The 12,817-nt window shown below is 41.5% G+C and overlaps 1 protein-coding gene across 1 annotated transcript; it reads right to left on the bottom strand.

Moving 5' to 3' along the window:
* Positions 1-6,103: 6,103 nt before the first annotated feature.
* On the bottom strand, positions 6,104-10,834 carry morf4l1 (mortality factor 4 like 1). The gene is made up of 12 exons (XM_061076222.1): positions 10,717-10,834; positions 9,489-9,535; positions 9,326-9,393; positions 9,136-9,222; positions 8,554-8,631; positions 8,407-8,432; positions 8,153-8,244; positions 7,881-7,982; positions 7,691-7,779; positions 7,404-7,576; positions 6,654-6,738; positions 6,104-6,564 (listed from the first exon to the last, which is right to left on the bottom strand). Exons 1-12 carry the CDS (start codon positions 10,754-10,756, stop codon positions 6,480-6,482), a joined length of 972 nt encoding a protein of 323 aa, XP_060932205.1. The 5' UTR covers positions 10,757-10,834; the 3' UTR covers positions 6,104-6,479.
* Between the last annotated feature and the right edge of the window lie 1,983 nt (positions 10,835-12,817).

The following is a 12,817-nucleotide window of genomic DNA, read 5'->3' as shown; positions in this document are numbered from 1 at the left end:
CTGTATTCTTTTCACTTTTTTCTGTCGTACGTTAGAAAGGTCAACTACACATCCACTCGTTCACTTTTCCTTGCTGTATTCTCACAGGAGCTGATTTGCACATTTTCCGGACCTTTTACTCAGGTACTGGCATGAAAAGTTCTGCAAATTGTCCAGAGCATCTGACTGAGACTTTTGCCAACAGCCCCTCTGGAAAATTTCAGGCAAAGGTCTGCAGTTAAGTGCACTTCTATAAGCAGCTTTACAGAAACTAGAAGGGCGAAGAGGGGGTGCAAGCTGCTTTGTTTTACCGAGTCACAAGCTGAAACTGTTGCAAACATAAAAGAATGCATGTCAAATCTTAACCTGCAAAGTGACTAATAAGTGCAGCTGTCAGGTTCACTTGCTCCCACAACGTGGTGGAAAAGAAATATAAAAGTCTGGTTCTTGAGTGAATTCCCTTTGCACTGAGGTAGGGGGGTGGGGGGGGGGGGTCTCGGAGAGCTCATCACACACATGACAAAAACCCAGAGTGTAAATTGAGTAAAGTCCCCGAAACGCTCTGAAGTCTCCCACTGTGCTGGGATCCTGCGCTGCACAAAACCACTACTATGCCGCATTGAAAACAGATGGATCAAACCGACCTCGGCCTTTACTTGGACTGTGTTATTGGAAAAAAAAATCCCAGTAAGAATTACAGAATCTGGCCACTTCTCAGTGAAACAAATGGACACAGATGTACTTTTCCATTTTACAGGCTGTTTATGTCTTGCAAATTCCTTCTCCAGAAGAGTGGGGTATGTTCTTTCATGTTTTAATGGCGCCGAGTGACCGCAGCCCTTTGTGGCAAATGCACTTTTCCAATACTAATGACACGCAGTCACATGAAGCTCTTGGCAGCAGCGTGCTACTGAGGCTGCATGCCCAATGTGTAATTAGTCTACCACTAACTCCTAGTCTGGGGAAACATTCACAACCAGATTAAACACTGAGGGTTTTTCACCTCAGAGAGCCCGAAGCAGATGGATTCACTCCGGAGGAGTCGTGGAGAAGCACAAATGGCTTTCATCAGTCACTTAAACTGATAACACTTGTTGTCTAATGGATGGGGGGGGGGGGGGGGGGGGGGGGGCTCTCAGCAGCGCCTGCAGGAGTTTGTCTTGAGTTTACGGTCTGAGAGAAGGATTGTATGACTGTCTTTTTATTGGCATTACATCTCCGCAGTAACCTAATCCGTCCCCGGGGTGGCCGTCTCTCATGAGCTTCTGTTAGAAGGAGAAATGACTTTGGAGAAATAAATGTAAAGCAGCCAGTGGGGTCAGCTTCCCAGCACCTCACAGGAACTTCACAGGATCTGCACATACACTGAGAACCACAGAGCTTCAGCCTGAAACTGCTGCCACTGTTGTTCTGTGCAATCCTGCCCCCTGCTGGCTTTCACTCAACACTACACCAGATCAAACTTTTTCAGACGTGGAGGAGTTGATTGGATCTTTTACTTATAAGTAAGTATAAGTAATATTATAATTATCGTAATCCAAAAGCATTTGTTTGTTTGTTTGCAGGATTATTCAAAAATGACTCTACTGATTTCCATTTACTTTTGTGGAGCGTTGGGATATGACTCAGGGAAGAAACCCTTAAGTTGTCTAGCAGATCCAGTCCAAAACAAATTCTTTCATTAACATTGCAATACAGGGCGTTTTACAAGATTTTTTTCATTTCTCAGAGAATAATTCATAAATCTAAATGAAAATTAGATGAAATCTTAGGGGACTGATACGCACGTGTGTGTGGAATTTGGTGCCGCTTGATTGAATATAAGGGGAGTGACTGTTGGCCCTTGGGGGGGATGAGCTCCACTGAGTGCCATTTTCTAGTGTTTCATATTAATATTCACAAATTTGACTATCAATCATCAAGCTGATGGCAACCTGCTACCAGAATGTTCTAATATTTTGGTTTGTTCGTTTGATTATATGAGATAATGGATCTTTTGCCTGTGTTTAATGTGAGCAGTCTGCAGAACGTTTCTGTGTAAATGCTTTTTGTATCTGATCACATGAGTACATGTAAATGTAATACAGTGATAATCTGACCAATCAGGCTTGGTTGTAGCCCCATGAAAACTGTAGGAGGTTGAATCAAAGGTCACATCTTTTGTTTTTTAACATGTAGCCATAGTGTAGTTTGACATTGTCCTCTGAAATGTAGTGAAACCCAAAAGGTAGTGAAAAATGGCGAAAACCCCAGTTAAACAACCTACAAATTGAGCTGGATCAAATTAAACGTATTATCCAAATGTTATAGTTTATACATATAAAAGATCAACTCTTATTTGCTCTGATGTATAAAGCAGAACCGCATATAGATGTTACAATACTTATATAAACCTGCTGAAACCATCACTCAGACTTTGTTTCAATAGCCGGGGCTGTATCATGCACATGTCTGTCTCTCTCATCTGTGGGGGTTATGGCACAAGAGGGAGGCCTCTGTGTGACCCGGCCTCAAATGCAGAGTGTAAAGTGTTAATCGCGGCGGTAAACTGAGCCAGAACCGGCACTGAGGTGTCTCCCTGAACAGATCTGCAGAGGAGTCCTGTGTGTGTGTGTGTGTGTGTGTGTGTGTGTGTGTGTGTGTGTGTGTGTGTGTGTGTGTGTGTGTGTGTGTGTGTGTGTGTGTGTGTGTGTGTGTGTGTGTGTGTGTGTGTGTGTGTGTGTGTGTGTGTGTGTGTGTGTGTGTGTGTGTGTGTGTGTGTGTCAGTCTTTCTGACGGGCTGTTAGAAGCTATCAGGCCGCTGTGATCTGAGAGCACACCCCAGTGAAAGAGGCATATGGTCCTGGTTAAGGCCGAGGGACGTTGGATATAAGAAATTCCTCTTGAAACGGTTCTGAGCGGCTCTTGCCAAAACAACTGTGAGCGGCTGACACAGAAGAAACCACAAATCAGCCTGAAACTAATATTTAGCTTCTCTTTTTCATGTCGAGTAACAACGGCGGAAAAGACGCCAGCTGGAGGGGATTCTGCTGAGCACATTTCAGAGCAGAGAGGTGAGAGGAGGAAGGGGCTGTGGCCTGGTTTCAATAGCCTATTACGTTTCTTTCCTCATACCGCGCCACATGCTTTCCATCACCCAGATGTTATTCCACCACTGGCAGCCTCCTCAAACCATCAGAGCAGGAAAACCATTTCAGCCGATATTAGAAGAAAACGCTCACAAGTGTCTGCGTAATCCCCAGAGACTGATCACATTCACCAATCCACTTGAAATAACTTTCAAGTGGAGTAATAAAAGCTTGGAGGCAGAACTACAGCGCACAGGCCCCAGACTGTGACTTGTAAATGTTTAAATTAAAACCACATGTCCAGTTCATACCAAGTGAGCCATAAATTACAGTAAAACATTTTTTTTAAAGGATGGAATCTTGGCTGCAGTCACTAAGCCACAATTAGCTGAAATAAAGCAGGTCGCCATCAGTGTGATGATCCCATTCAAACATCCCAGGTTACTGAAAGCAACCAGACCGAACATGAGCAGATGATTAGGATAAAAAAATCCAGCAGAGCCTCAAAGTGAATGAAACAAGCCGAGGACGGGATCGTAAGAAGGAAAACAGTGGAGGCACCTGGAACTATGAGCAACTCCACTAATGTCAGAGGACATTTTTTAATTAAAAATAATATTAGGATTATTAGAAATTTGAGGAAACAAGCAGGAACATTATAAAGCTCAAGACAAGCCACAGGTCACTGTTTAAACTGTCATCTAGTGCCAACAATCAGTTTCATCAGTGTTTTCCTTTAGCAGCATTACACAAAAACTACTTGGACGGACTATCAGGAAACCTGGTAGAAGGTAGTATGGGTCAGGAAGGAAGCCATTAAAGCTCAGTAGGTTATTGATCGATCACTTAGACCAAGCAGAGCTGCAGAAGAACAGGAGCAGAACATGTGAGAGCAGTGACACAGACCAAGGCAAGGGACAGCATGTGAGAATACAGCAACTGGTCTCAGAGATTTGTAGCATTCAAATAATGACGAAGAGCCTAAACTGTACGTACAAGGTGCTGCAAGTTCACGGCTATACTGCTAACTTCTAATAGAGCCTGACCCATAGGGATTTTTGTGGGCCAATACTGATACTAGGGAATAAACCTGTCTGACACCGTTATATATGCCGATATATTTACTACAAAAATATTTAGTAATTCCTAAGATGTTAAGACAAAGAAATGTAATTGATGCTTGATGCTTTACAGTTTGACCATAAACTTTGAATAAAAAGAAATCGCAAATATATAGAACATGAATTAAGCACATCTTTTCAACATTTTTTTCATTTGAAAAAAAATGTTTTCATATCAGCAAACACTGTCTGTGAAAAGCTCATATTGGATGATTTTTATCGGCCAGCTGACAAATCAGTCTGGCTCTGCCTCTAGAAATCCTCGAGTGCTTGAGGCCTCTCTCACAGACGATCTGAGCCACTTGTGCACAGCTTCCCGAAAGCGAATTACTGTGGGGCCATTATCGTAGCACTACTGACAAATGAGAGTCTCAATCCGTCTGCCTTAAATCAGATTTGTGAACGTGTTAAAGAATCTCCAAATGTGTAATGAGATTTGTGAATGTTCACATGGATCTGCAAATGTGTATTTAGAATGTGTGTGTGTGTGTGTGTGTAATCGGATTTGAAAACGTGTGAGGAAATATCTTTAAATACATATTCAGATTGTGTATTTATATCTGCAAATGTGTTGACAAATGATAAACGGAAACATGGAGATGAATGTCGGAAAAGGATTGTGCTTCAAGAGCTGAAAATACAGACAAGTCGTCAGGTTTTTGCTCAGTCGGCCTCTATTTGCAGTTTTTTTCCTGTGACTTTTGCTACACTGCTGCCGTGCAACACGTGGAGCCATCTGTAAATATGTGAGGAGATTTGTCTGTGTTTTCAGGAGCTGCAGCCTTAATAAAGACTCACTTACTCACTTTGCCCTCACACCACTCAAACAATGTCTTGCTCAAAGGTGACAAATATGTACCTGCTGCTGACGCCTGATTAAATCAAGTCAAAGTAGAGTCATGAATAATTTGAGTTTGTGGAATATTTCAGTCAGCAGTTGTTTAATACAACATTTTCTTAAACGTGGATTAAATGTGATGACCACAGGGAGACAGTAACATCTGTCTCACATGGACTTCCCAGTAGAAGCAGGATTGTAAAGCTGCAGAAGTTTGGGACAGAACTTGATGAACATTCACAATATTGATGTCAATGAACTCTGCTGAAGATCTCAACATTAGATCATTGGTTCATTTAGATTTAGCCTGGAGGAAGTTTTGTGTGAACTCACCTGCAGCAACTGCAACAACCGGAACAGAACAAATGATCCCGGTGCCCCTGGTCCAATCAGAGGCAGGGGAGAGGTGGGTCTTTGGACAGTTTGGCTCGGTCTGATTGGATGGTCAGTGAGCAGCGCACTGATTGGCTTGTCAGGTATAAATTGAGCTCAACAGCATGGTTAAGGACCTGAACTAAAAATCCCATTAATTTCGGGAATATAAATATTGTAACAATTCAGAGGTAAACTCACCACAAGACTGGGAAACGATGTTTTATGCTTCTGTAGAAGTCTGTATGATATCAACCAGTTTTAAGGAAAACGTGTTTTATTTGCAATGTCAACGAGGAGTAGTGCAGTACCCACAATGCCCAGGTGCAACAGCGAAGTCTCTGATCGGTGAAGCATACTGTTACCATGGAAATGATTCCTACAACCGCGAAAATCACGTGTCATGTAAAAAATAAACTGACTTAATTAGTAAAATAACATAAAGCAATAACAAACAGAAAAAAAATAACAGATGACAAATGAAAAGTAAATTTTAGAGTATACATCATGCTTGTGCAGCTTTTCTTATTAGGAGTTTACATAGACTTGGAATTCATTTTGGACAACCAAACCAAAACCTTATCGCCCTAACCAGGACCTCAGAAATGAAGTAGCTCATCAGGACTGAGCTTTGGTCCCCATGAGGTACACTAGTCCTGACAAGGTCTATGTCTATGCTTGAAAAGGTCCTGAAGAGGTAAACTCACACACAAAGACAGACCAACTAGAGAGTGAAAGACTTTTATTAGAAAACGATGACAGCCTACAAGACAAATTTAGCCAGCATCTGCACAGGAAACAAAATAAAAACCAGGATGAAATTCCTTTTCACGAGATTTTGGAAAACACCGGGCAAAACAAGCATCATAGAAACTAAAATGTGGTACTGAAAAACATACCAATACAGGAAGAGTGTACTCAGCAGCTTTCCACATGAAAGAAAATACAATTTGTCCAGGGATTAGTGTGACATCTTGCTCTGATCCTTCCTTAATAGATCGACAGGTCCCGCACAATCCGCTCTCCGAAGGCTGTTTGTAATCCCGTCCTTTCCACAGTCTCCAAACTTCCACAAACAAAAGGCTCTGAAAATAAAAATCCTTACACTGCCTTGCGGTGGTACTCTGGAGGGGCAACTTCATAGTCACTTGCATTGAACAGCGTCGCCGAGTTCTTTACAAGGTACCTGGAACGGAGCAACATTTAACTAATGTTTGCTGCAGATGAATCAATACGAGTTTTTATTCACAGCTTTGTGAAGGCTTGAGTACTCACTTGAGAAAGTCTTGTAGATAACTGAGCAGGAGTGCAAGGCTCTTCTCGTCCAGCGGAGTGTACGCCAGCATGGCTCCGATTCTCACTTTCAAAACCAAACAAAAGAGTTTTACACACCACACAACTGGTAACCTTTATTCAGAATGCCTTTCTATTTCCACTTCACTGGTTCAATTTTTATAAAGCAGCGCAGAACACAGGTCACAAAGCTAAAGAAATGTGAACATTGATCTTTTCAAAATGAAGATAAAAGCAGCTACAGGCTGCACTCTTGTGCATTTCTTCTTCAAAAAAATGTTTAAAAATTGGTTAATATTTAGAAAATCAACACTGGCTTGAATGAGATGGGCATGTAAAACAAAAATCAAGAAATCAAGATTGTGAGTTAAACATCAGAAAAGATCCCTGTGTCTAAAGAAGCAGAGATCTCATTGCAGATGTGGTATTTTATCCTGTCAGATTGGAAACTACAGTTTAACGCTTTTAAAGCTTAGATGAGAGATAGGTAGCGAGCTTGAGACCTAAGGGTGAGTACCCATTTACATCATATCAAACAGTGTCAACCTTTGATACCCGAGTGCATCTGGATGAGAGGGTAACAGAGGACAGACGGAAACGTGAGTCCACACTTCAGGTCAGTGGGTGCACACGAAAGCTAAAGACGAAGAATAGGTTAACTTGATTCTACAGCGAGAGGCAGGGGACTGGCGAGAAGAATGTTGTTAAAAAATATTGCAACAGTGTTTGTACCGAAGAGTCTGAGTAGATGAGGAGCGCCATAGATTTGAGACATGGATGTATCCGTGTGATTGGCCAGGATGTCTGCATACTGCGGCCTCTCAAATTTGTAGAGAAGTTGTGTCCCCAGCATGACGTTGAAATATTCCCGGATACCAGCAACCACCTCGTTCACAGCAAACTCCCTGAGCGGTGAAAAGAAGAACATGTTTAATCTTTACAACACGAAGAACTGGGAAATGGAAAAAAAGAAGGTTGCATGTTGTTGGATTTCAGAATGTGAAAAATGAGTATTTTACTTGCTGTCAGAATTTCCTCTTGATCTCTTGTAATTTGCATAATCTTCAAGAACTGCATCAATGGTCTTTTTGGCAGGTAGGTGGAAGAGCTGACAACATGGAATAAAGAAACAAAATGCACATTATGTAACAACATTAATAAATAAAATGCTGTGAAAACGGTTACATCTTTAAATCACTGGTTACTGACCTGTTTTTGCCGTGTAATCAGGTCCCAGTCATCCACAAGCCACGGTTTCAACTCCTCAGGGATTTTTACTTTAACCTCCACTCGATTAATGAAGGTTTCCTCCTGAACAGATATTCAATAATTTGATTTTTTTCTACGGAACAGCAGCAAGTACATATTTACGCACCTTACTCAGATAGTTTCAGTGCAGCTCAGCATCAATTTACATTAAAGGGCAAATAAAAGGAACCACCAACCAAAACAATAACAGGTTAATAGATTTGTGAACTCACACTTTCGACAGTTGGGTCAACACGTGCCCTTTTCTTTCGTGGCGGGTGGGTTGGGTCTCCTCCTGAACTTGTCCCTTCGCCTGGTCCAGGAGCTTCACAAAGATAAAAAGAATTTACTGTAATTAAATTCATGAGTGTTTTGCTAAACCCTGTTATATGACTGTAGGAACATTTGTGCAATAAGCTTGTAGAATATATTTTGGAGGGTTTTGGTTTATGCGTTTTAACAGTATCAATTATAATTATATACTTACTCTTCTGTTTGTTCTTTTTGGTTTTCCTACAAGAAAAAAAAAATTGTATTGAAGTGACAATTACAAAATTATTAAATTATTAAAAAACAGGTATAACACATGTTAAAGAGCAGCTGACAAATAGAATACCAAATGACTTGCACTCACACATCAGTTTTCTGCGATGGAGGAGGTATCTTCTTATTCGGTGCAGCTCCCCTCATTCTCCCTTCTACATAATGGTCTCTACAATAAGAAAGCAAAAATTGCATTTATTCAAAATATACAGAGAAAATTGTGTGAAGACAATTTGTCTTTCACATGTGAAGAACGCAGCAGGAGATTGTCCAGATCAGTCATGTTCACAACAAAAAAAGGAGGCAGGACGTATAGATTCCACTGCAGTAATCACAGTTTAAAGCACATTGACACCAGTGTCAGTTCTTATAGAATCACATTTGCTTCTACGTCAGCATCTCATTAGTTCATGGCTCCTCTTTTCCATTCTTAGATATTTGTTTTCGTTTGAAGATCTGTGTCTGTTGCATGTCAGAAACATGATCAAAACGCCAACTTACTCGCTGTCAATTTCCCGGACATTTTCCTGCTGTATTCTCAACTCACCACATAATTACATTGTTCTACTAAAATTTGATTAAATGTATTATTTATATATTTAAGTATTGGCTCTGTGGAGCTCATAATTAACTCTTTATTGTACGACATTAAAAACAGAGAGAGTGCACTTACTGATTGGCCCTCTGAAGCTCTTTCTGTTTCTGCAGATTACTGTCCACATACTTTAGCACTCTGCTTTCAGGAACCCATTCGTCCCAGCTGAAGCAGAAAGAAAATCCAACAAAGGACGAAATCAAGCACTTGTGAACTCTCTTCACAGTGCGAATCTTTAAGACTGGATTCAACTGAACAGAGAACTTACTTTTTATTCCAGCCGCTGTAATGAATAAAGTATTTGATCTGTTTTTCCTTGATGTTTGTCTTCACACACTGCAAAAAAAGAGACAGGATTGGCTGTTAAAAAAACACAGCGGTCAGAGACAAAGAAGATGACCACGTGACCAGAGGTTACCATGTCAGCCTACCTTAGCTTCGTAGAGCAACGGCCCATGAAAACACAGCACTCTTTCACCTGCACACAGTGGTCAATTAGAATCAGCATGAGAGGAAGCCAACTCCACTACTTCCACATACACATGCTGAAAGTTCGTTAGAGGTTTCAGATTAGGGGAACATAAACAATTCTCCTCAAAGCCTTGGACGTCAGCCAGAACATAAGCCTTTAGTCAACCTGTGGTATGAAGTGCAGGCCTAGAAAAGATAGAATATTTATTACATTTTATAATTTTGTCATGAAGCCAGATACAGCACATTCAAATAATAACACACGAGTAAAACAGAGAAAATGCTGACATTTCAGAAAACGTTTGACTCGCCGACAGTTAACTTAAGGTCCAAGGTCCAATCAATAATTAATCATCTCATCATTTATTTACATTGCACCCAGTTAAACAGAACGTGTTTCCATTGAGACAGTCAAGGTTCAACAAACACTAAATCTACAGCCTCAGAAACAGGATGTATATCATGAACTTTTGCTTTAGAAATGTGCTTTTCTTTCTGATGTTATTAAAGCAATCAGCAGTGAATGAAAACATTAAATTACTTAATTGTTATGCACTGTACCTGTCTGAATATAAGTCTGTATACATTGCGTGTATGTGTTAACTATAACAAGTCATTTATTTTAAAAACTGGCCAGACAAAGCTGATGGAAATGATTCATTTAGAGACATTTTGCTGTTGATTAATGACCATTGTCCTTTCTGAACCAACACATGAAATGAAACAACGGTCCACCTGGAGCCTGCTCTTTCCTCTAAATGGTGAATTGACCTCTCAGGGGTCACGCAGGTGTTCACCGTGCTCTCGGTGTGTTTGATAGAGAGCAGATCTGTATAAGATGAGCGCTGAGTCCGTGAGCACCACATGAACGATGCTCCGGCTCGGAGCTAGCTGCCCAACAACATGGCTGCAGTCCGGAGCCCGGGCTGTGCTGCTGCCGGGCCCCGGCCGCCGCTGCTCCGGGCCGGAGAGTGACCCACTCAACACGGAGCCACCGTGGAGAACACCCGGGACGAGGAGCCGCTCCGTGGGCTCGCGTCAACAATGAAAGCTAACGGCGCTAGCTGCTCGGCGGCAGCGTCACTGTCAGCTAGCGGCTAACCAGCTAGCCAGCTAACGCTAGCCCAGCGGCCGCGGCGCCGGGAGAGGGCGCGGAGCCCGCCCGGGAGCAAACAGAGAGGTGGTTACCTTCTTGAAATTTAGGCTTCGGGTCCTGTTTCGGCGCCATTCACGGATTAAACTAACAAAATATGGGGAAAATCGCCAGCTCCCATTCCAGTCTGAGACGGCGCCGCTTTCTACATACGTCATGACCAGCGAGGTGACGTATTAAAACTGCGACGCGAGATGCGCCCTCAGACTTGAGGGAAACACGCCGTGATTCAGATTCCAACTCTTACGCAATTTATTTCCCGCAATTTTTTCTTTGGGTATATTTTTTTAACAATTTGACTTCTGAGAAGAACCCAAGTGAACATATCTTTACCATGGACTGATGATGTCATTATGTCAAGTGTTTTTGCAGGATAAATATAAGACAATAATTCATAACTTTAGCTATGGTTGACAGATTGAGTTGATCAGGGCCGGCCCTGGCAATGTTGGCACCCTATGCGAGACTTCAAATTGGCCTCCCCAACATACACACGCAAACTGTCATGCATCCACAATAACTTTTGGACTGTATACAGATGCACACACAGGCAGACAAAATTGTAAGCTATAAAAAACAATAAAAATATATAACAAAAAATATAAAGAGTCTAAAATCAGCTGTACTGATAGCATATCATGTCATGTCGACAAAGATAAACATTCATGATGTCCACAATCGGGGTGATTCTTGCCTCCTATATTGTTCTTTCTTCTTCTCCTCTACTTTGCGGTGCTTTCTGAATTGTGCACCTGATAATTTAAACTTTTTTTTGATTCATCTTTGACTCTAACCGCAGTCTGTCACCGCAGCGTGTCTGTTCACACAGGGAGCCCATCCAGGAGGATGTTTTAGATGCTGGCTTGCCTATCCACGGAGCCGCGGTGATGACATCACAAATGTACCTACTATGCTGCCAAAATGAGTAGGTTTTTATACTTCTCTTTGTATGCATCATGCTGCCATGAGGAACTGTTGTGAGGTTGTTGTTGTCAAGGTTTGTTTTTCTCTTTTTGTGTATCCAGCGGCGTCGAGTGGAACAGCATATGCCAGTCAACTCACCATGGCCGACCTCCGACACCCAACGGGACAGGTTCTGTTTGTGACTTGGATTGCTGCTCTGGCTGGATTCGCTGCATGGTATCTGATATGATGCCGCCTCCAGCCTGTCATTTTGCTGCTGAGAGAGGGAGAGGGAGAGGGAGGAGAAACATTGAAGGAAGGCGAATAAGGAGATTGAGACCATTTCATAGTTTCATACAAACATTCTTTAGGGGTCCAAGCTAATTCAATATTGCACTTAAAAACTGTAACTGGCTATACAGCTGACAATGATGCACCTATATACAATACACTGTTACACAAGTACAGTTCTTTTTTTAAAATCCATTCTCACATTTCGTAATTCATACTTGGCCTCCAGAAAGTTGGTAAATGTGCACAAGTGATAGGAATCCGAAGCTGTTTTTCAAGACATAGCACACCTACACTTTAACAAGTGCATGTTTTATTAAAACTATTTCAGATTATTGAATGTCTACTGATGCATGTTGAAATTACTTAATTCTTTGCTTTGGGTTTTTAAGCTATATTATGATTAAGGTGTAAACAGAGAAGTTTTAGAACGAAATTTTCTTCTTCTAATATTAATGGTTTATCTAAATTCTTCTAACAGAACTGTAGTTTATCTACTTGACGGTTACTTATGTTCGAGGTAGGTCTTTTAACATCTCATTTGTTTTGAATACACAAGTATCCACCATTGCTACAACTGGGTACCCATCATGCATATGACTGCATGTGACTATGCAGTATTCTTTCATTAGCAAAGCTCCTTCAGGACAACAGCTGGAGTGCAGCTGCTTGGTCAGAGCCATGGAAACCAAAGTAATGATACTTCTCGTTTCTCAGGTTCCTGCTGCAGAAAGATGGCAATATAGTATGTTGGGCATGGACTGCCTGATATACCCCTGTAGTGTCCATATTTAATTCATTTTCATGCCAGTGATTTTTTTTTTAAATGCTCAAAGTGTTTTTGGAAATACAGAAGGGACACGTACTTGAATTTCAGGGACGCAGGTTGAGTAAAACTTACTTTGTTACGTGGGGAGGACTACTTTGTGTTGGTTTTGAATT

The sequence above is a fragment of the Limanda limanda genome, chromosome 8 (assembly GCF_963576545.1).
Source record: "Limanda limanda chromosome 8, fLimLim1.1, whole genome shotgun sequence".
Taxonomy (NCBI): domain Eukaryota; kingdom Metazoa; phylum Chordata; class Actinopteri; order Pleuronectiformes; family Pleuronectidae; genus Limanda; species Limanda limanda.
This window is presented reverse-complemented; position numbering and strand designations above follow the sequence as displayed.

Bases quoted from the DNA above. Each gene is read 5' to 3' on its own strand.
- morf4l1 (XM_061076222.1), bottom strand. From the start codon at position 10,756: ATGGCGCCGAAACAGGACCCGAAGCCTAAATTTCAAGAAG. The intron at 8,632-9,135 runs GTAAGTGCACTC...TTCTTATTGTAG, and splicing joins GAGCTTCAGAGGGCCAATCA to AGACCATTATGTAGAAGGGA. The intron at 7,577-7,690 runs GTAAAATACTCA...TTCACCGCTCAG, and splicing joins AGAGGAAATTCTGACAGCAA to GGAGTTTGCTGTGAACGAGG.